Genomic DNA, 22790 nt, shown 5'->3' with positions numbered 1-22790 from the left:
AAAACTTTTCAATATAAATGTGCCCATCCATGGTTTGAATGGGTAAAGCAATGTGTAATGCAATGATGTCATATGAACATGAGCTCATAGGTTCTTCAACCACTCATTGAAGCCTAGTGTGAAAATCTCCTGTGCCCGCTTCTTGCACCTCCAGCATCTGCTCTGCTGTCTAGTTAAAGGGGTTCTCAAGGATTAAAAAAAGCTCGGCTATTTTCTTGCAAAATTAGCGCCACTACTGCCCTCAGATCGTGTGTGGTATTACAATTCATTTCCATTTACTTCAATGGTTCCAAAACAACATTCAAACTGAGGGCAAGAGTTTTAATTCTGGAAGAAAGTGCCCATGTATGTCTGGATCACCCCTTTAACATATTACCAGAGAGATAACCTTATCCTGCCCACTTCCACATGTGAGGATTAAATGGGTTATCCAGGATCAGGAAAGCATAGCTGCTTTTTTTTTTTTTTTTAATTAGTGCTGTTCTTGGAAGAAAGTAGCTGGTTTTCTAGTCTTGGGTGACCCTGTTAAACTGGGAGCTTACTCCTCTACAACAGATATGTAATGTGAATTACAGTTGATAATTTCCCTTTTAATTGAGTTTAAACATATTTTTAAATAATTTTTAGTAATGTTCTTTTCTTTTTACTGTCTATATTATAAAATAATTCTAGGCCTTATTTTTACTGAGACTCCCTGTATATCTGTGTTAATAATGAGGGGGCTGTATAGTGATCTCTACAGCATAACAGTGAACAGTGTGACACAAGTAGATAGACAATAGATTAAGTGCACAGATCAGTCTCCCACTCCCCTGAAGAATGACCTCTGCACAGATAAAAGAGCATGCTTATAAATGTGTTCCATTCAAAGAATAGGGTCTGCAGATGTTCAGTGTGTCTCTGTCCATGGGGCTTGCGATAAAGCATGATATTACATGTTGTAAAAAACAGCTCAAGAAAGATTGCAGCCCCCATAGCAAATAGTAAAAATATACAAAAGATCACAAAAACACATTAGAGAAAAAGAACATGTTTCAGTATCTGGACCTAATAAGTAAAAAAAGAAACGTAGCCAGTACATTATTTTTCACAAATCACTGTAAACTGTAAGTGCTGTGTGCACAGCTCAGCAGGTAGCCTTTACACCTCTTGCAGTGGCATAGCTACCATGGAGGCAACCGCCATGGGGCCTGTTCAGTTGTATGGTCTTCCTTTATGGTAGCTATGGCTCACAGCCCCGACATTCCACCACCAATATATATTGTGGCAATGCAAAACCCCCCACCCCCCAATGCACATGCTCACAAGACCCAGCGCACCAGTGATGTCACTCATGCGTTGGAATCTGGGACAATGGAATGCATGAGACTGCACTGGTCATGTAAGGAGGAGGGGAGGCGTACAGGATTTATGGGGCCCCATAGCTACACCCATGGCTTCTTGCTAACACAGACCATTTATTGTATTCATGAATCATAAATAAAGCAGTTGATAGAAAAATGAAATTCTAAAATCTCTCACTGAAAAATATATAGTCCGTTCTACCAATAATTTACAAAATAGATCATGCATACTGCATATAAAATGTGCACTGTCTAAACAAGGAATCGCTATAGGGAGCCTTTTTGCATCACTTGTACCCTTCATGTTTCCAATATTAACATCAATTTATTGAAGGACCAAGGCAGCAGAGGTCCATTAATAGCACGTCCTTTATTTAGTAATCCACAGCTGTACTATGTGGGTCATTGAATAGAGGAAATAGTTTTACTGGACATCTGGTGCCATGGACCTTTAATTCAAATAGTCTCTAAATTCATGTCATATTGCCTACTGGTTTGGATCAAATGAGGGGCAATTTTGTGAAACTAACACATGCAGTAATACTACGGGCTCTGTAGGCACATTAAATGGTTAAAACATCTCTGAATTTTATCAAGACAAAGCATTGTACAATTGTAAGAAATATTTGCACTGATGTTGTGAAATAAAGTAGATAGTAAATTAGGTGGCCAGATGGAAAACTACATATGTGTATTATTGCAAATTTACTGTGCACTTCAAGGCCTGATAAAGTATGTTTTGTGGTTGTTTCAGCGTGGTTTGGCTCTTTACTGTTATACCAGTTTGACGCATGCTCAGTAACAGAGTAATCTCCTTCACCAATAAAATATTCTGTAGTACTAAAAACTGAGTTCATTTTGTCCCTTGTATTGTCCCAGGAAGTTAAAGGTGTTGTATGCAAATAAGGTCCACTCTTCTGCTCTTGTAGTATTGTTGTGGGCTGACAGATTAGCGCTCCAAATGTCAACAAGGGGATAGCCTTTAATACTGGCGGGTTTGTACAAAGAAGTGACGTGTAGTTTGGTACCTTTTCTATATTCTTTTTCAACCAGAACTTAAACGCTTCAATCTTGCAATCACATACCCAGGGATTGCCCTCAAGATGAACCCTTTGAAGATTTGGTAATGTCTTGAACAGGTTTCCTGGTAAGGTTGAAATTTTGCTGTTATTTAGATATATATTTTGAAGATTTGTAAGAGGTTTTAATAAATCGTTGGGAAGGGAATCAAAGGTATTATTGTACAAGGAAAGAACTTGTAGACTTCTAGATGCTGGAAGAGTCCCACAGGAAGAACACTAATGTTATTACTATACAAATACAGCTCCACAAGTTTGATCAGACCACTAAAAGCATCTTCTGGAAGAGATTGAAGTTTTGTGTTCTTGGTCAGGACAAGCACCTCCAAATTGCTTAAATTGCTGAAAATGAAATTAGGAATTGTTGAAAAGGATGTGCCCCAAAGCCTCAGGGACCTGAGAGTATCTATTTTACCAAATAGTACATTAGGCAGTTCAGTTAATGGATTTTCATACAGAGACAATGTTTCTACTTTAAGTAAGTAGAGAAATAATCCATCGGCCAATGTTTTTAGGTGATTTTTGTTCAGTGTTAATATTTTTAACTTTGAAGTTGATAAAATGCCCTGTTGTCAATGATTTCAATTAAGTTTGAATGTAGATAAAGTTCATCCAGTTCAATAAGATTATCAAACATCCCATAAGGTATCACTACTAACAGATTATCATTGAGAATTAGGCGTTTTAGTTTAGACAATGATCTAAAATATTGTTTGGCAATGTGCAGAGCTTATTCTTAGACAAATTTAATATTTCTAAACCGTTTAAGTAACTAAATATCGATGGGTCAAGGTCCAACAATACATTTTCATCTAGGTACAAGTGTTCAAGGTAAACTAATGTACTAAAAATCCCAGAAGATAGAGAACTCATGCTGTTTTTTGACAGCCTGAGTGTTTTCAGGAGAGGAAAGTTTTCAAAAGCTCCAGGTCTTAATATAGAAAATCGATTGCGTTGTAAAAAAAGGCGTATCGTCACAGCATGTGCTGGAAGCTGGACTCTGTTAATTCTGTAGCCTGAGTGCCAGTACAAGGACATAGGTAAAATTATGAGGAATTTTAAAGTGGCAATGTCTGTAACTGCTGCATCCTGGCAAGCAACTGAATCTTTTACTTTGCATGTGCATCTAACAGGACAGACGATGGCAAAAGTAACACAGCTTGGCATGGCCAACAGTATGAATAAAAACATGACTGATGAAGACCCTAAAAAGCAGAACAGATAAAGACTGTTTTAGAAAAAAAAAGTGCAACACATAAAATTAAAAAAAACAACTAATTTAATACATCATAATAATGATTATAATAATTAATTACAACAGCTATGCACATGCTAACAATAAAATAATAAGCCTACCGGTGCAATGTACCACATCAAAGACAGCTGTCACAAAAAGAAAATACTAAAGGGCTGCAGTTATAAAGGAAGGCGACAAAAGTGCATCCTGCTGATAACATGGATTCTGTCAAGAGTCTGAAGACATTCCCATAAATAGAATCCTATCATCCTATGTTCACTTCAGCAGGAAATGAACAAAGGGGTATTACTTGTCATAAATAAGAGATTTGTAGTAAAATATTAAGTGGTGGTTATGAATTCTATCTGCTAAGGTTCAAAAGCAGTATAGGAACAATTTAAAAACAATCTACATACAGTGCAAGCAGGTCTACTGATTGATGTATTTACTGATTGATTTCTGTGATGAATTGGACCGAGGTCCAGTAGAAAGAGATCAATGTGTGGAAGATATAAATCAATGTTCCTGGAAAGGCATGGGATCTCCAGCACATGTCTAGGAATGCAGAATTAAATTCATGAATGAGAGCAGAAGTGTGCTACCATGGCATGAGGAATTTATATTAAGTTTGATAACTAGGATTTGGAAACCTTCCACCAAATGACTTGTCAGGTACAGATCAGGATAAACATACCAAGATCATACTTTCATCTAAGTATATGCTGTGTCTCAGGGAGTTATCTGAGAGACTAGGAAAAAGTATTACCATATTTTCCAGCGTATAAGACAACTTTTTAACCCCGAAAAATCTTTTGAGAAGTCGGGGGTCGTCTTATACACAAGGTATGGTCACCCATACGGTGGGGGGCTCAAAAATGGCCGCAACCCAACCGTATGGGGCGACCACTATAAAAAAAAAAAAACAGTTAACTCACCTGGGGCCCGTTCCCGGAGCAGGCAGTGTGACTCTCTATGACTCTCTCGAGCAGCCGAGCGTCTTATCGGAGATGCACAGCTACCGGAAGAGCTTCGGAAGAATGACAGAAGTTTCAGGTACTCCGATGAGACGCTTGGCTGCTCTTGAGAGCTTCGGTGATCCCCGGCGCAGTCAGTGGACGTGTGTTAACTGTTTGGATTTTTTTAAATTTAGCTGCAGTTAACCCTGCCTGACCGCAAAAGGTCTGTGGTAAGGCAGGGTTTAACATTTTCCGGTGAACCCCGGACAATCTTCTTGAAAGTCAGGGGTCGTCTTATACAGTATGTCAGGAAATACAGTAAGTAAACATCTGATAAAAGGATCTTTGGAGGAAACTACTCACAGGCAGACAAGCTCAAATAACATGGGCTAAGGGCAACTTAGGAAGCCAGTGGAAGAATAAAATGAAAATTTTAATTTGTAGTGGATATAAAAATCAAATATAGTTATAAAGGTCCTATTTTTCTTTTAAGGAACTAATATTAGTGAGCATTCTGGTTACTGGGTGACCAAACCCAAAAAATTGAAACAGGCCATTTGAGAACCAGATGGATCAGGTGTAAAAAATAAATGAACAGCACTAGAAGATGTGTTTGTTAAATTAAATTTGGACTAGCAATAGGAGGTCATCTAGTTATCCACAGTAGGGCATGAGGATGGATGGCGGTGATCTACAGATTTTCAATCTCTATCCACTTTTAATAGTCTGGCAGAGATATTCCAGGAAGGGAGGGTGCATAGGTGGGCAGCAAATAGTAACAAGTTACTGCATATCAGGCAAGATATGCAAATCATTCTGCCATCTTTGAGCATTCATTCTGTATTTTTCATTCATCAACAAAATGCAGGAAAAGTGACTGGAACTCATGAACAAATCTAGAGACCTAGGCAAAGTTTCAAAAAGATATAAGAACTTAGGAAAGGACAGCAACTTTATAGGGGGGTGGAGAACCTTTTCCATGTCGAGGGCCGGTCGGCATAATAAAATCATTCGAGGGCCGCATACTGTTAGGCGGCTAGGCTAGTTTAGTAGCGTGGGTTTGCAGCACACGGGGCAAAGCAAAGTATTGTTCCTAGTGCCCCTGCTATTTTAGTTAAACCTCTTTGATGCCCCTTGTACCTTATGTGAATCCTTAGTGATGCCAGTTTTCAGAGTTAATTTTTAGTTTTATTGTAGTTAACCCTTACTGATTTCCCTCGTAGTCTAGTTAACCCCCAGTGATGCCCCTTGTAGTCTAGTTAACCCCCAAGTCATTGCCCCTTGTAGTCTAGTTAACCCCAGTGATGCCTCTGGTAAGCCTAGTTAACCCCCCCCATAGTTTCACTTGTCCTGGTATTAGCCTAGTTACCCCCCCCACCCCAGTGCTGTCCCTGGTAGCCTAGTTAATCCCCCCCACCAGTGCCTGTCACTGGTAGCCTAGTTAACCCCCAGGCCTGTCTCTGGTAGCCTAGTTAACCCCCAGTGCCTGTCCTTGTAGCAAAGTAACCCAGTGCCTGTTTCCTGGTAGCCTAGTTAACACCCAGTGCCTGTTCCCAAAAAAAAAAACCCATTCCCACTCACCTTTCCTCGCTCCCACGATGCCCAGGTCCTCTTTCTCTCCTCTAGGTCTGTGCCCGTCTTTTCCTGCAAGTGGCACACGATTGGAATTACGTCTGCACGGCTCGCAGGAGAAGGAAGACGTGCGCTCTCTGGTGGGCAGGGACGGCACTCACAGCATCCCCTGTGGGTCTGGCAGCTGTACAGGACACAGGAAGATGCTGTGAATCCCGCTTTGCCGCACCAAAGCGCCGCCACGTCACAGGGGAGCCGCGGGCCGCTGGTTCAGGCGTTGTTAGGTGAGTTGTGGTTGTTTTTTTTTTACTTTTTTAATTTGTTTTTTTTTTCTTTCATAAAGCAAAGAGGAGGAAGGGGGAGGAGAGGTGGATATCTATAAGGGGGCTGAGAGGGGACCATTACAAGGGGCTGGGGCTGAGAGGGGACCATCTATAAGGGGGGGGGCTGACTGAGGGGACCTTCTATAAGTGGGGGCTGAGAGGGGAACATCTATAAGGGAGGGGGGCTGAGAGGGACCATCTATAGGGGGGGGGGCATTGAGAGGGGACCATATATAAGGAGGGGCTAAGAAGGGGACCAATCTATAAGGGAGGGGGTGAGAGGGGACCATCTATAAGGGGGGGAGAGGGGACCATCTATAAGGGGGGGGGGCTGAGAGGGGACCATCTAAAGGTGGGGCTGAGAGGGGGCCATCTATAAGGGAGGGGGCTGAGAGGGGACCATCTATAAGGGGGGGGTTGAGAGAGGGGACCATCTATAAGTGGGGGGCTGAGAGGGGACCCATCTATAAGGGAGGGGGCTGGAGAGGGGACCATCTATAGGGAGGGGGTGAGAGGGGACCATTATAAGGGGGGGCTGAGAGGGGCCATCTATAAGGGGGGTCTGAGAGGGACCATCTATAAGGGGGCTGAGAGGGGACAATCTAAGGGGGGGCTGAGAGGGGGGCCATTATAAGGGGAGCTGAGAGGGACCATTATAAGGGGGGGTAAGAGGGGACCATCTATAATGGGGTGTGAGAGGGCCATCTATAAGGAGGAGGGTGAGAGGGGACCATCTATAAGGGGGGTTGAGGGGGACCATCTATAAGGAGGGGAGAGAGGGGGCCATCTATAAGGGAGGGGGCCTGAGAGGGACCATCTATAAGGGGGGGCTGAGAGGGGACCATCTATAAGGGGGGGCTGAGAGGGGGCCACCATAAGGGGGGCTGAGAGGGGACCATCTATAATGAGGGAGGGCTGAGAAGGCCATCTTAAGGGGGAGTGAGAGGGGACATCTATAAGGGGGGGGTGAGAGGGGACCATCTATAAGGGAGGGGGAGAGGGGACCATCAATAAGGGGTGGGAAGGGGGGATCTAGCATCTATAGGAGGGGGGAAGGGGGCTATCTATAAGGCTGGCATCTATAAGGGGGAGAAGGGGGGGCTATCTATTATAAGGGGGGTAACATAGGGGAGAGGGGGCATCTATAAGGAGGCTACCCATAGTAGGGGGCATATACTATAAGGGGGAACACAGAGGGGGACCATCTATAAGGAGATACATATAGGGGGCATACACTATAAGGGGGTCACATAGAGTCAGCCTACCCAATAAATGAGGGCATAAAGGGGCCAATACAAATGTGCAGTGTGAGAAAAATGAGGATGGTGTGTCAGTGTGAGGAGCTCTAATATTCTGCCTGGCAGGATTCTGTGGATTTGTGGCTCGGAGAAGTTCTATGATGGCCCAGGAGGGATAGAGAAGATGAAAAGGGAAAAACTCAATCAGGAAGACGCCCCCTCTGTGAGTCACTGATGTAACAGCACTGTGATGTACTGTATATGGGGTACAGAACCTGCGGGGAGCTGCGTCCACCTCTATATGACTGGATGTGGTGATACGTGTACAGTGGATGTTATCAGTAGCAGCGGTGGTGTTAGTCAGTATGTGTGGTATTATCAGTAGACAGCGGGGGGGGTTGAGAGGGGACCATCTATAAGGGTGGGGTTGAGAGGGGACCATCTATAAGGGGGGGCTGAGAGGGGCCATCTATAAGGGAGGGGGCTGAGAGGGGACCATCTATAAGGGGGAGCTGAGAGGGGGCCACCTATAAGGGGGGGCTGAGAGGGGACCATCTATAAGGGGGGGCTGAGAGGGGTCATCTATAAGGGGGGGCTGAGAGGGGACCATCTATAAGGGGGGGGCTGAGAGGGGGCCATCTATAAGGGAGGGGGGCTGAGAGGGGACCATCTATAAGGGGGGGGGTTGAGAGGGGACCAACTATAAGGGGGGCTGAGAGGGGGCCATCTATAAGGGGGGGCTGAGAGGGGGCCATCTATAAGGGAGGGGGCTGAGAGGGGCCATCTATAAGGGAGGGGGCTGAGAGGGGACCATCTATAAGGGGGGGGTGAGAGGGGACCACCTATAAGGGGGGCTGAGAGGGGACCATCTATAAGGGAGGGGGCTGAGAGGGGACCGTCTCTATAAGGGAGGGGGCTGAGAGGGGGCCATCTATAAGGGGGGGGCTGAGAGGGGACCATCTATAAGGGGGGCTGAGAGGGGACCATCTATAGGGGGGCTGAGAGGGGGCCATCTATAAGGGGGGCTGAGAGGGGACCATCTATAAGGGGGGGTAAGAGGGGACCATCTATAATGGGGTGTGAGAGGGGGCCATCTATAAGGAGGGGGGGCTGAGAGGGGACCATCTATAAGGAAGGGGGGAGAAGGGGCCATCTATAAGGGAGGGGGCTGAGAGGGGACCATCTATAAGGGGGGGCTGAGAGGGGACCATCTATAAGGGGGGCTGAGAGGGGGCATCCTATAAGGGGGCTGAGAGGGGACCATCTATAATGGGGGGGGCTGAGAGGGGACCATCTATAAGGGGGGGAGCTGAGAGGGGACCATCTATAAGGGTGGGTGAGAGGGGGACCATCATATAAGGGGGGGAGAGGGGACCATCTATAAGGGAGGGGGAGAGGGAGGACCATAAATAAGGGGGGAAGGGGGGCATCTAGCATCATAGGAGGGGGGAGAGGGGCTATCTATAAGGGCTGGCATCTATAAAGGCGGGGGAAATGGGGCTATCTATAAGGGGGGTGGTAACATAGGGGGAGAGGCTACATAGTAGGGGGCTATACTATAAGGGGGGAACACAGAGGGGGACCATCTATAAGGAGGATACCATATAGGGGGGCATACACTATAAGGGGGCACATGAGTCAGCTACCCAATATAAATGAGGGCATAAAGGGGCCAATACAAATGGGTGAGTGGTAGAAAAATGAGGATGGTGTCAGGTGAGGGGCCAATATGTTGGCCTGGCAGATCTGTGGATTGTGGCTGGAGAAGTCTTTATGATGGCCCAGGAGGATAGAGAAGATGAAAAGGGAAAAACTCCAGAAGAGGGACGCCCTCGTGGGGTCCCTGATGTTAACTGCACTGTGATGTACTGAGATGGTGTACAGAACCTGCGTGGAGCTGCGGGGGACCTCTATATGACTGGATGGGGTGATACGGGTACAGGGATGTATTCAGTAGCAGCGGTGTGTAGTCAGGGGGTGTGGTATACTCAGTAGCAGGGGGGGGGTTGAGAGGGGACCATCTATAAGGGTGGGGCTGAGAGGGGACCATCTATAAGGGGGCCTGAGAGGGGGCCATCTATAAGGGAGGGGGCTGAGAGGGGGGACCATCTATAAGGGGGGGCTGAGAGGGGCCACCTATAAGGGGTGGGGCTGAGAGGGGACCATTCTATAAGGGGGGGGGCGAGAGGGGAACATCTATAAGGGGGGGGGCCTGAGAGGGGGCCATCTATAAGGAGGGGCTGAACAAGGGGACCATCTATAAGGGGGGGGGGTTGAGAGGGGAAAACTATAAGGGGGGGGCTGATGAGGGGACCATCTATAAGGAGGGGGGCTGAGAGAGGGCCATCTATAAGGGGGGGGGGCTGAGAGGGGGCCATCTATAAGGAAGGGGGGCTGAGAGGGGACCCATCTATAAGGGGGGGGTTGAGAGGGGACCAACTATAAGGGGGGGGCTGAGAGGGGACCATCTATAAGGGAGGGGGCTGAGAGGGGGACCGTCTATAAGGGAGGGGGCCTGAGAGGGGGCCATCTATAAGGGGGGGCTGAGAGGGGACCATCTATAAGGGGGGCTGAGAGGGGACAATCTATAGGGGGGGCTGAGAGGGGGGGCCATCTATAAGGGGGAGCTGAGAGGGGACCATCTATAAGGGGGGGTAGAGGGGACCATCTATAATGGGGTGTGAGAGGGGGCCATCTATAAGGAGGGGGGCTGAGAGGGGACCATCTATAAGGAGGGGGGCTGAGAGGGGACCATCTATAAGGGGGGGTTGAGAGGGGACCAATCTATAAGGGGGGGCTGAGAGGGGGCCATCTATAAGGGAGGGGGCTGAGAGGGGGCCATCTATAAGGGAGGGGGCTGAGAGGGGACCATCTATAAGGGGGGGCTGAGAGGGGGACCATCTATAAGGGGGGGGCTGAGAGGGGCCACCTATAAGGGGGGCTGAGAGGGGACCATCTATAATGGGGGAGGGCTGAGAGGGGACCATCTATAAGGGGGGGAGCTGAGAGGGGACCATCTATAAGGGGGGGTGAGAGGGGACCATCTATAAGGGGGGGAGAGGGGACCATCTATAAGGGGGGGTGAGAGGGGACCATCTATAAGGGGGGGAGAGGGGACCATCTATAAGGGAGGGGGAGAGGGGACCATCAATAAGGGGGGGGAAGGGGGGCATCTAGCATCTATAGGAGGGGGGGAGAGGGGGCTATCTATAAGGGCTGGCATCTATAAGGCGGGGGGAAGGGGGCTATCTATAAGGGGGGTAACATAGGGGGAGAGGCTACATAGTAGGGGGCATATACTATAAGGGGGGAACACAGAGGGGGACCATCTATAAGGAGGATACATATAGGGGGGCATACACTATAAGGGGGTCACATAGAGTCAGCCTACCCAATAAATGAGGGCATAAAGGGGCCAATACAAATGTGCAGTGTGTAGAAAATGAGGATGGTGTCAGTGTGAGGAGCCTAATATGTCTGCCTGGCAGATTCTGTGGATTTTGTGGCTCGGAGAAGTTCTTATGATGGCCCAGGAGGGATAGAGAAGAAGATGAAAAGGGAAAAAACTCCAATCAGAGAAGACGCCCCTCTGTGAGTCACCTGATGTAACTGCACTGTGATGTACTGTATATGGTGTACAGAAACTGCGTGGAGCTGCGTCCACCTCTACATGACTGGATGCGGTGATACGTGTACAGTGGATGTTATTCAGTAGCAGCGGTGGTGTTAGTCAGTATGTGGTGGTGTTACTCAGTAGCAGCGGAGGTGTTAGTATGAGGTGGTAATAGTCAGTAGCAGCGGTGGTGTTAGTCAGTATGTGGTGGTGTTAGTAGCAGCGTTGGTGTTAGTCAGTATGTGGTGGTGTTAGTAGCAGCGTTGGTGTTAGTCAGTATGTGGTGGAATTATTTGTTACTTGCTATCTGGTACTGTGTGTTTATTGGTCTCAGTATACTGGATTTGGTCTGTAACAATATGGTGGTAATTGTAGTGGTTGTGGTGTGGCGGTAATATTTCCTTCCTATATACTGGTAATATTAGTATTGGTCTTAGTGTACAGGATTTGGTCAGTAACAGTATGGTGGTAACATGTACTGTATGGTGATAATATTTTCTCTTCCTATATGCTGTGTTATTGGTAATATCTGTCTTGTGTGTGTATGTGTGTATATAAATACCAATAGCATCACTTGGTCGTGAAAGGAGGGGGGCGGGCCCAAGTTGACCTCTCGCACCAGGGCCCAGGAGACATTAGCTACGCCCCTGCCTCAGGACAATACTACATAACCTCTGTTTGTCGAAGAAAGTAGCTGTTTTATTTATCCTGGAAAAAACCACTTAACATGTGTGGAGCTCAGGGAGCAGTGTGGCAAAATAAGGAGATGCTTCTAAAAGCTCAGACTTTAGAGGAGTAATCCAGAATTAGAAAACCAAAGCTGCTTTACTCCAGGAACAGTGCCACCCGTCATTGGTTACTGTGTGGTTCTGCAGCTTGTTTCACTGATGTAAATGGAGATGTGTTGTATGCCATATATAACCTGTGGACAAGAGTGGTGCTGTTTTTGGAGGAAAAAAATATGCTTTTTTTTTCTTCTAATACTGGATAATCACCTTAAAAACACTCCCAAAATCATAACAATAGCTTCCATTTATCCTGAAGGAAAGTAGGATAAAGTGTGAGCTGAATCCACTTGGCCTGCAGCACTTGCTGCAACCTGTGTGCAGAACAGTGGGAGATGTACTAGTAGTGTAAAGGGAGGTTGGACTTCTGCTTATGTTACCTTATTAGGGTATATGCACACAGAGTAATTCTCGTGGAAAATTCCGTGCGGAATCCGGTTTGCCCTGTGCACTCCCACTTCCCTCTCCCCCAGCTCCATAGACTCCATTCTATGGTCGGGCGGATTATACTGTCTGCTCAAAGAAATGACATGGAATGGAGAATGGAGTCTATGGAGCCGACGGAGAGGGAAGCGGGAGTGCACGGGGACGAGCGGCGACGGCACTTAGTTTTCCGCTAGAATTACTCCGTTTTTTTTAGATTAGAAAAGATTGAGAAGATGAGGACTTGCTTGTGTAATCGCTTCTGGGCTTAATCAGATTGTTTCTTGACTTAACAAATCAGCAATTTAATTCCTCTAATGCCGTGGTTGATGTTGACCTTAGTACCCACATGGTTTACTGAAAAACGATAGCTATCACAAAAACTCACTCCCTCTATATATTTGTATATACATACAACACAGCAATAATAATAATAATAATAATAATTTTTATTTATATAGCGCCAACAGATTCCGCAGCACTTTACAATTCTGGGGCACATGCATAGACATAAATCAGACATTACAGAGAACTACATATAATTATCCATACATGAGGAGTGAGGGCCCTGCTCGCATGCATGAGCTTACAGACTATTAGGAGGGGGGTTGAGACAAAATGGCAGAGGGGCAAAGTCCTTCCTTTTTAGCATCGTCCGGCCATCTTTATAAATAAACCAGTCACCAACCAATGCCTGCCTGCTACAGGTCTAAGTGCTTAAATGCCTGGCGTATGTATTGGAGGGGGGGGGATTTAGGAAACCTGGTAAGCCTGGTTGAACATATTTGTTTTGCAGGCACGTTTGAAGCTTTGGGTATTGGAGGTAAATCTAACAGTCGTGGGTAATGCATTCCATAGAACTGGTGCAGCTCACGTTAAGTCCTGGAGACGGAAGTGAAAGGTGCGGATTAAGGTGGTTGTTAGCCTTAAGTTGTTAGAGGAGCGCAAGGCACGGGTAGGGCGGTAGACAGATATGAGGAAGGAGATGTAGGGAGGTGCAGCACTGTGGAGAACCTTGTGGGTGAGCAGGAGGACTTTGTATTGTATCCTGTGTTTAATAAGGAGACAATGTAGTGACTGGCACAGGTGGGAGGCATCGGTATAGCGGCTGTACATGGAGATAAGCCTGGCCGCTGTATTGAGAATGGACTGGAGAGAGGAGAGTTTAGAGGAAGGAAGGCCGATTAGTAAGGAATTGCAGTAGTCTAGACGGGAATGAATCAGAGCGACAATGAGAGTTTTAGCAGATTCGACAGTAAGGAAGGGACAGATTTTAGAGATGTTTTTATGATGCAGGTGACAGGAACGTGAAAGTGACTGAATAAGGGAAATGAAGGACAGATAAGAGTCAAGCATAACCCCAAGGAAGCGGGCTTGTTGTCTAAGGGTTATGGTTGCACCACATACAGATATGGAGGTCAGGTGGAGGGCGGTTAGCAGAGGGAGGGAATAGAAGCAGCTCAAGATTAAGTTTTAGGAATAGGGACTTTTTCCCTCATACAATGTTTTATTTCTGTTATCTAATCATTATACCTCTGAAAACTAAGAATAAACAGTCGCCAAAAAGTTACATGCACCCAAAATGCTACCAACGAAGAACTACAAGAAAAAAAAGCCAGCTGATGGGAAAAAACAAAAATGCAATGGGTCTTAGAAAATGGCTACACAAAAAAAACAATAATTTCATTGTGCAAATATGGTAAAACATAACAAAAACTATATACAATTGGTATTCCCATAAATGTAAAGCTCTTATGCTGTGTTTACACAGAGAGATTTATCTGACAGATTTTGGAAGCCAAAGTCACAAACAGACTATAAACAGAAAACAGGTCATAAAGGAAAGAATGAGAAATCTTGTGTTTTCAAATCCATTCCTGGCTTTGGCTTCCAAAATCTGTCAGATAAATCTCTCTGTGTAAACGCACCATAAGACCTATTATTTACACTCCAAATAAACATTACCATAAAAATTCTCAAAAACATTGGTGGAAAAACTACAATTTGGTCCACAGAATAAAGCAGTGTCACATATTTAAGAAAGTTATGACTGCTTAAGCACAGAAAAATAAAGCATTGTATTCCTTAAGGCTAAAATTTCTTATGTCACAAGGAGGATAAAATGCATTTAAACACCCAAATAATGTGCTTATATAACAAATTATATGAAATCTACCATAAAAAAAAAGTTACATCAGGTTTTTCCATATTGTAATGTGACTGTTAGGAATTACGCCTTACTGTACCATCTACTTATCATTTAGAGTTTGGAGACAGAGCCTTCAGCGGAATTAACATACGTATTAATACTACAGGCTCATTCAAAGAGTGAAAGTATCTATACATTTTCCTAATTTTCAGCAAGCTGAAACATGCTACAAGTATATAGAATATCTGCATTGCTAGGTTGAACAAAACAATATAGCAAATGATTTTTCCATAAGGCAGACATTTAAAAACATTTTTTAATTTCAGGTTAAGTGAAGCATTATCTAAGACACTTCTTACAGTGGTTATCCCCACATTAAGTAAAGATGGACTTGTGCTGGACTTGTCAGTATATAAATGCCAGCCTAAGGAAGTATTGGTCATAGAGGTACTTGTCTCACTTACAGTGTGAGCTGTTACAGTAGAGCTCACCGCTTCACCAGGGGTTGTCCTACGATGTAATGAACTGTCAGGAGATGGTGATAATGATGCGTAGTAATCCCCCATACTAATGGTTGAGTAGGGGCATACCAGTTCTTCAGTTTTTAATACAGGTATTCCTTCTAGGGTTGAAGGACTTTGACACACAAGGGAGGTAGAGTTGTACACCTTCTCCTTATTCTGTACAAGCCACATCTTGAAATATTGAAGTCTGCAATCACACACCCAGGGATTACCTTCAAGATGGACTCTTTTAAGTGTTGGTACCAACTTGAAAATGTTTCCTGGCAGGCTCATTATGTTGCTGTTATTTAAATAAACTATTTCAAGATTTTTAAGAGATTTAAAGAAATTCTCTGAGACACCATCAAATTTATTATTGTGCAAGGAAATAACTTGAAGACTTGGTAGATCCTGGAAGGGTTCTTCAAGAAGGGCGCTAAAGTTATTTGTATGCAAATACAGTTCCACAAGTCTGTGCAAACCACTGAATGTATTTGATGGAAGACTGTGAAGATTTCGGTTTTTGGTTAGGATAAGGCTCTCCAGATTCGTTAAATTGGTGAAGATAAAATTTGGGAGTGTTGAAAGGGATGTGTTATAGAGCCACAGTGACTTGAGATAGTCCATCTTACCAAAAAGTGTATTAGGAAATTTAGTAAATGGATTTTCATAAAGCGTCAAGGCTTCCAATCTATTAACATAAAGAAATAATCCATCAGCCAGTGTCTGTAGACAATTTTTATGCAAGGTCAATTCTCGTAGTTTGGGGACATGATAAAAGGCGTCTTTGTCAATTACTTTGATTACATTAGAGTGAAGGTTAAGCTTAACTAATTCAGTGAGGTTCTGAAACATTAAGGGTATTATCGCTGTCAGAAGGTTTTCATAGAGTAGTAAAGTTGTTAATTCATGAAGAGAGCTAAAAATGTCTTTGGGCAAACTGGACAGCTTATTTCTAGATAAATTTAAATTTTTGAGATTTACTTGATGGGTGAATATATCATGTGACAAGGATTTGAGCAGATTCCTGTTTAAAGAAAGTTCTGATAGATTTCTTAAGTTCTGAAATATATGTGGATCAAGGTACGACAATACGTTTCTATCCAAAAACAACTGTTCCAGATTAATTAACATATCGAATACTCCAGTAGGTAGAGACTGCAAAGCATTGTTTGAAAGCTTAAGAGATTTTAACAGCGGAAAGTCATGAAAAGCTCCAGGTGTTACTGTAGAGAGCAGGTTGCTTTCCAAAGAGAGCCGTAAAGTAATTGGCATTTGCTGAAAACTGTCATCCGTCACTTCCACAGCTTGAGAGTCAGTTATACGTACAAATGTAAAATTGTGAGGAATGGCTATTTTGGCGATGTCTGTAATGGATTTGTCTTTACAGTAAAGTAAATCTTTCTTTGAGCAGTCACATTTAACAGGACAAAAAGCTTCGGCAACTAAAAACCTTGCCATGACAAGCAGTAAAATAATCATCATCATCATCATCATCATCATCATCATCAGTGAACCTAAAAATAACGATGAGAGAATAAAGTAGTGTTCTGCTCTAAACAAGCAAACAATCATTGAATTAAAGCTAAATTCATAATGGAATCAATGCATAATTATTATGTAATAATATCATTCTTACCTGAGCTTTTTACTACTCTAGAGTTTTAAGAAAGCAGAAGTTAAAAGAAAAAAGGGTAGGACGGAGTTTATACAGAGACCTACGGAAATGCATCCTGCAGATAACAGTGACGCTGTCATCATTCTGAAAAGGAAACCTAAAAAACGCACATAAGCCTACTTCACTTTATCAGGAAAACTATAGGCTGTATACATTGCCCCCTTATGAGACTAATTAACTAATAGATGTGTGTGTGTGTGTGTGTGTGTGTGTGTATGTGTGTGTATCTATATCATAAAAATCAAAGTCTGTCTGTCTGTCTGTCTGTCCTTCTGTCTGTCTGTCTGTCCTCTATAGACTTCCAAACGCCTGAACCGTTTGACCCCAAATTTGGCACACAGATACATTGGGTACCCAGGAAGGTTATTGCGAAGGTACCGTCCCCGCCAGATGTACAGGAGGGGAGGGGGAGGGGAAAGAGAGGCGCCCCATAGAGATGAATGGGAAAATCTCCTCACTGCAAACACAGGTGATATAATTAGCTGCAGCAGACACGGCAGTTGGAGCCTTAGCAACCAATAGGATTACTGCTTTCATTTTCACAGGGAGCAATGGTTGCTAGGGAAGCTGCCTCACAACATCCACAGTAATAACTGGTAGGCCCCCTACTCCATCTATACAGTACAGGTATACTGGGCCCCCTACTCCATCTATACAGTACATGTATACAGGACCCCTACTCCATCTATACAGTACAGGTATACACAGGACCCCCTACTCCATCTATACAGTACAGGTATACAGGACCCCCTACTCCATCTATACAGTACAGGTATACAGGACCCCCTACTCCATCTATACAGTACATGTATATACAGGACCCCCTACTCCATCTATACAGTACAGGTATACTGGGCCCCCTACTCCATCTATACAGTACATGTATATACAGGACCCCCTACTCCATCTATACAGTACATATATATACAGGGCCCACTACTCCATCTATACAGTACATATATATACAGGGCCCCCTACTCCATCTATACAGTACATGTATATACAGGGCCCACTACTCCATCTATACAGTACATGTATATACAGGGCACAACAGGTATACCAAACTGTGACTGGGTAACACTGCTACACCAGACCTGACCAATACCGCCATACTGTGACTGGATAACACTGCCAGACCTGACCAATACCGCCATACTGTGACTGGATAAAACTGCCATACCAGACCTGACCAATACCGCCATACTGTGACTGGATAACACCTCCATACCAGACCAGACCAATACCGCCATACTGTGACTGGGTAACACCGCCACACCAGACCTGACCAATACCGCCATACTGTGACTGGATAACACTGCCACACCAGACCTGACCAATACCGCCATACTGTGACTGGATAACATTGCTTGGTCTTACACCCACAAAGGGCCAACAGCCCAAACAAACCGGGATGACCCCGACTAACTAATAAAACGTAACTTTTAATGTATTAAATAATGAAAAAATAATAATCAGGTGAGAAATGTGAATTAAAAACACTACTCCACAGTCAAAACTATATGTATACAAATCCACTGACAGTGGTACTAGTTAGTGTCTATGTTGGCTGCAGTCCAACAAGATCAATGTGACCGTGGTAGTAGCACTTTAAAATCTGATCACCGCCTCCACAACTAGTTTCGCTCCTAAACGGAGCGTCTTCAGGTGTAGGGCTAATGGCCATTAGCCCTACACCTGAAGACGCTCCGTTTAGGAGCGAAACTAGTTGTGGAGGCGGTGATCAGATTTTAAAGTGCTACTACCACGGTCACATTGATCTTGTTGGACTGCAGCCAACATAGACACTAACTAGTACCACTGTCAGTGGATTTGTATACATATAGTTTTGACTGTGGAGTAGTGTTTTTAATTCACATTTCTCACCTGATTATTATTTTTTCATTATTTAATACATTAAAAGTTACGTTTTATTAGTTAGTCGGGGTCATCCCGGTTTGTTTGGGCTGTTGGCCCTTTGTGGGTGTAAGACCAAGTTTGGAGTAGCCGGGTATCCCCGTTTTGTAAAGGCACTAATTTAGTTTTGAGTTGTTTTGGATAACATTGCCACACCAGACCTGACCAATACCGCCATACTGTGACTGGATAACACTGCCAGACCTGACCAATACCGCCATACTGTGACTGGATAACACTGTCATACCAGACCTGACCAATACCGCCATACTGTGACTGGATAACACTGTCATATAAGACCTGACCAATACCGCCATACTGTGAATGGATAACACCGCCCACCAGACCTGACCAATACCGCCATACTGTGCTGGATAACACTGTCATACCAGACCTGACCAATACCGCCATACTGTGACTGGATAACACCTCCATACCAGACCTGACCAATACCGCCATACTGTGACTGGGTAACACCGCCACACCAGACCTGACCAATACCGCCATACTGTGACTGGATAACACTGCCACACCAGACCTGACCTATACCGCCATACTGTGACTGGATAACACTGCCAGACCTGACCAATACCGCCATACTGTGACTGGATAACACTGTCATATAAGACCTGACCAATACCGCCATACTGTGACTGGATAACACTGTCATATAAGACCTGACCAATACCGCCATACTGTGAATGGATAACACCGCCACACCAGACCTGACCAATACCGCCATACTGTGCTGGATAACACTGTCATACCAGACCTGACCAATACCGCCATACTGTGACTGGATAACACTGCCATACCAGACCTGACCAATACCGCCATACTGTGCTGGATAACACTGTCATACCAGACCTGACCAATACCGCCATACTGTGACTGGATAACACTGCCATACCACACCTGACCAATACCGGCAAACTGTGACTGGGTAACACCGCCACACCAGTCCTGACCAATACCACCATACTGTGACTGGATAACACCATCATATCAGACCTGACCAATACTGCCATACTGTGACTGGATAACACCGCTATACCAGACCTGACCAATACCACCATACCGTGACTGGATAACACCGCCACACCAGACCTGACCAATACCGCCATACTGTGACTGGATAACACCCCCATACCAGACATGACCAATACCGACACACTGTGACTGAATAACACTGCCATACGGGTAAATACAACCCTGCAGGTATACAGGACACTACAGGTATACAGGACCCCAAAAGTATACACTACAAGTGCACGGGACCTCCACAAAACTATATACTACAGGTATACAGGACCCCAAACTTTACACTACAGGTATACAGGACCCCAAAACTATATACTACAGGTATACAGGACCTCCACCAACTATATACTTCAGGTATACAGGACCTCCACCAACTATATACTACAGGTATACAGGACCCCAAACTATACACTACAGCTATACAGGACCCCAAAACTATACACTACAGGTATACAGGAACTCCACCAACTATATACTACAGGTATATAGGACCCCAAACTATACACTACAGGTATACAGGACCTCAAAACCATACACTACAGGTATACAGGACCTACACCAACTCTATAATACAGGTATACAGCACCTTCACCAACTCTATACTACAAGTATACAGGACCCCAAATATACTACAGGTATACTGGAACTCCACCAGCTATATACTACAGGTATATAGGACCCCAAACTATACACTACAGGTATACAGGACCTCCACCAACTCTATACTATAGTTATACAGGACCCTCAAACTATTTACTACAGATATACAGGACCCCCGAACTATATACTACAGGTATACAAGACCTCCACCAATTATACACTACAGGTATCCAGGACCCTGAAACTATAAACTACAGGTATACAAGACCTCCACCAACTATACATTACAGGTATACAGCACCAACTATATACTACAGGTATACAGGACTCCCGAACTATACAGTACAGGTATACAGGACCTTCACCAACTGTACACTGCAGGTTTACAGGACCTCCCTCAACTATACACTATAGGTATACAGCCCCCCCAACTATGCACTACAGATATGCGAGACCCCTAAAAACTATACATTGTGGGTATACAGAACCCCTCCAACTATGCACTACAGGTATACACTAATTCCACTGATTAACTCAGATGAAACAATACCTTTAGCTTGGCCTCCTGGGCACCTTAGAACAAATCTAATTAACACACTGACACTTTATACCCGGGCAGCGCCGGGTACATTTTCTAGTATATATATATATATATATATATATATATATATATATATATATATATATAAACCTCCCAAGAAAACCACTTCTTTGAGAAGATGCCTCCTGACCAATTTTTTTTTTTCTGTTAATGATTTTTTCCCCCCATTATTTTCTACGGACAAAACGAGCCCCTGATCTGACCCCTGACCGCTTTTTTGTGCAGACTTACATGCCGAAAATCACTAGCCGACAACGCTGACAGGCACCATGATGAAGGAGTAGGGAGACAGCGCATGAGCAGGACGATGAATGCCGGAAGCCGGAAGAAGGAGTAGTGGCTAAGATGGGATAAGGAAGAAGGCCACAAGCACAACGCGATCACCAGCTTCTCACAGCATTCAGAGACCAGTAAGAGGTTAATAAGAGAAACCAGGGATGTCGTGAGATGCTATTATAGGCACCAGGGATGTTACGGGATGCCTTATTGGGGACTAGGGATGTCAGGGGGTGCCATCCTGGGGAACAGGGATGTCAGGGGGTGCCATGATGGGGACCAGGGATGTCAGTGGGTGCCATCTTGGGGATCAGGGATGTCAGAGGGTGCCATGATGAGCCTCAGGGATGTCATGAGATGCCATTATAGGGACCAGGGATGTCAGGGGGTGCCATGATGGGGACTAGGGATGTCAGGGGGTGCCATCTTGGGAATCAGGGATGTCAGGGGCGCCATGATGGGGACGAGAGATGTCAGGGGTGCCATTTTGGGGACCAGGGATGTCAGGGGGGTGCCATGATGGGGAGCAGGAATGTCAGGGGTGCCATGTAGCCAGGAATGAGACAATATTCCGATGTGGAGCATGCTCTTATCAAAACCCTCAGTGTGGCCCATTGTACTGTACTGTAGCACAACAGGTCCTTCAAAAGAGCTTCCTGTGCTGCCTGTGAACGTGCTGTACCAGCAGGGAATTTGCTGAATTGGTTCGTTTTCTCTGTCAACAGTTTACGGTGACCAAAGACCTGCTTGCTGTAATACAGTACATCACTCTACCAGAGAACCTGCTGAATTGAACTGTTGGAGATAAATACCATCCAATTTTGCTGGAGAACTGCATGGTTAGAATCATGGGATATAGGTGTGACGCTGGGACTTTTAGCATCTACTGTACTACTAAAACTCTTGCTTTTTCGTGTCAACAGTTTATGGTAACCAAAAACCTGCTTGCTGTAATACACTACTCTACCAGAGAACCTGCTGAATTGAACTGTTGGAGCTCAATACTATTCAATATTGCTGGAGAACAACTGCATGGTTAGCATCATGGGACTTTCAGTACTTTACTGCTAAGTTAGGTTAAGTACTGAAAGTGTCAACAGTTTACGATGACCAAACAAAAAACCTGCATGTGTAATGTACTCCCACTAGAGAACCTGCTGCAATGTCTGAAAATCAGGAAGACTAGGGAAGCATCATGGTGTACTGAACGGTGTAAAGAAAGGGCATTGGATACATTTGGAATAGTGAAAGGAGGGAGGGGACATACAAACTCAACAGTTTGAAATTTGCCTTTTAGGTTTATACAAAGTCAGACAAGAACATCAGCTATGGAGAGTTCAAGCATCAAAGAAAATTGTCCATTTAAACCCTGCATGACAGAATTGCCATGATAAAAAAGGGTAAGAAGGAAAGTCACAAAGGAAACAAGAGTTTAAGTGTAGTAAAACACAAATTCAAG

The 22790-nt window shown here is 44.6% G+C and overlaps 1 protein-coding gene and 1 pseudogene across 1 annotated transcript; both read right to left on the bottom strand.

The window, feature by feature from the left end:
* Window positions 1-1906: 1906 nt before the first annotated feature.
* LOC138780352 (platelet glycoprotein V-like) lies at window positions 1907-3792 on the bottom strand (annotated as a pseudogene).
* A 383-nt stretch (window positions 3793-4175) lies between these two features.
* Window positions 4176-16706, bottom strand: LOC138780351 (platelet glycoprotein V-like). The gene is made up of 4 exons (XM_069956690.1): window positions 16231-16706; window positions 15078-16176; window positions 6197-6259; window positions 4176-4214 (listed from the first exon to the last, which is right to left on the bottom strand). Exons 1-4 carry the CDS (start codon window positions 16704-16706, stop codon window positions 4176-4178), a joined length of 1677 nt encoding a protein of 558 aa, XP_069812791.1.
* Between the last annotated feature and the right edge of the window lie 6084 nt (window positions 16707-22790).

Source organism: Dendropsophus ebraccatus, unplaced genomic scaffold (assembly GCF_027789765.1).
Source record: "Dendropsophus ebraccatus isolate aDenEbr1 unplaced genomic scaffold, aDenEbr1.pat pat_scaffold_813_ctg1, whole genome shotgun sequence".
NCBI lineage: Eukaryota > Metazoa > Chordata > Amphibia > Anura > Hylidae > Dendropsophus > Dendropsophus ebraccatus.
Note: the sequence above shows the minus strand (reverse complement) of the source record. Positions and strands in the feature narration are given on the sequence as shown.

Bases quoted from the DNA above. Each gene is read 5' to 3' on its own strand.
- LOC138780351 (XM_069956690.1), bottom strand. From the start codon at position 16,706: ATGATGATTATTTTACTGCTTGTCATGGCAAGGTTTTTAGTTGCCGAA. The intron at 16,177-16,230 runs GTCACATGATAT...AAATTTATCTAG, and splicing joins AGGAATCTGCTCAAATCCTT to AAATAAGCTGTCCAGTTTGC. The intron at 4,215-6,196 runs GTGAGTGGGAAT...CTGCATTCCTAG, and splicing joins CATCGTGGGAGCGAGGAAAG to ACATGTGCTGGAGATCCCAT.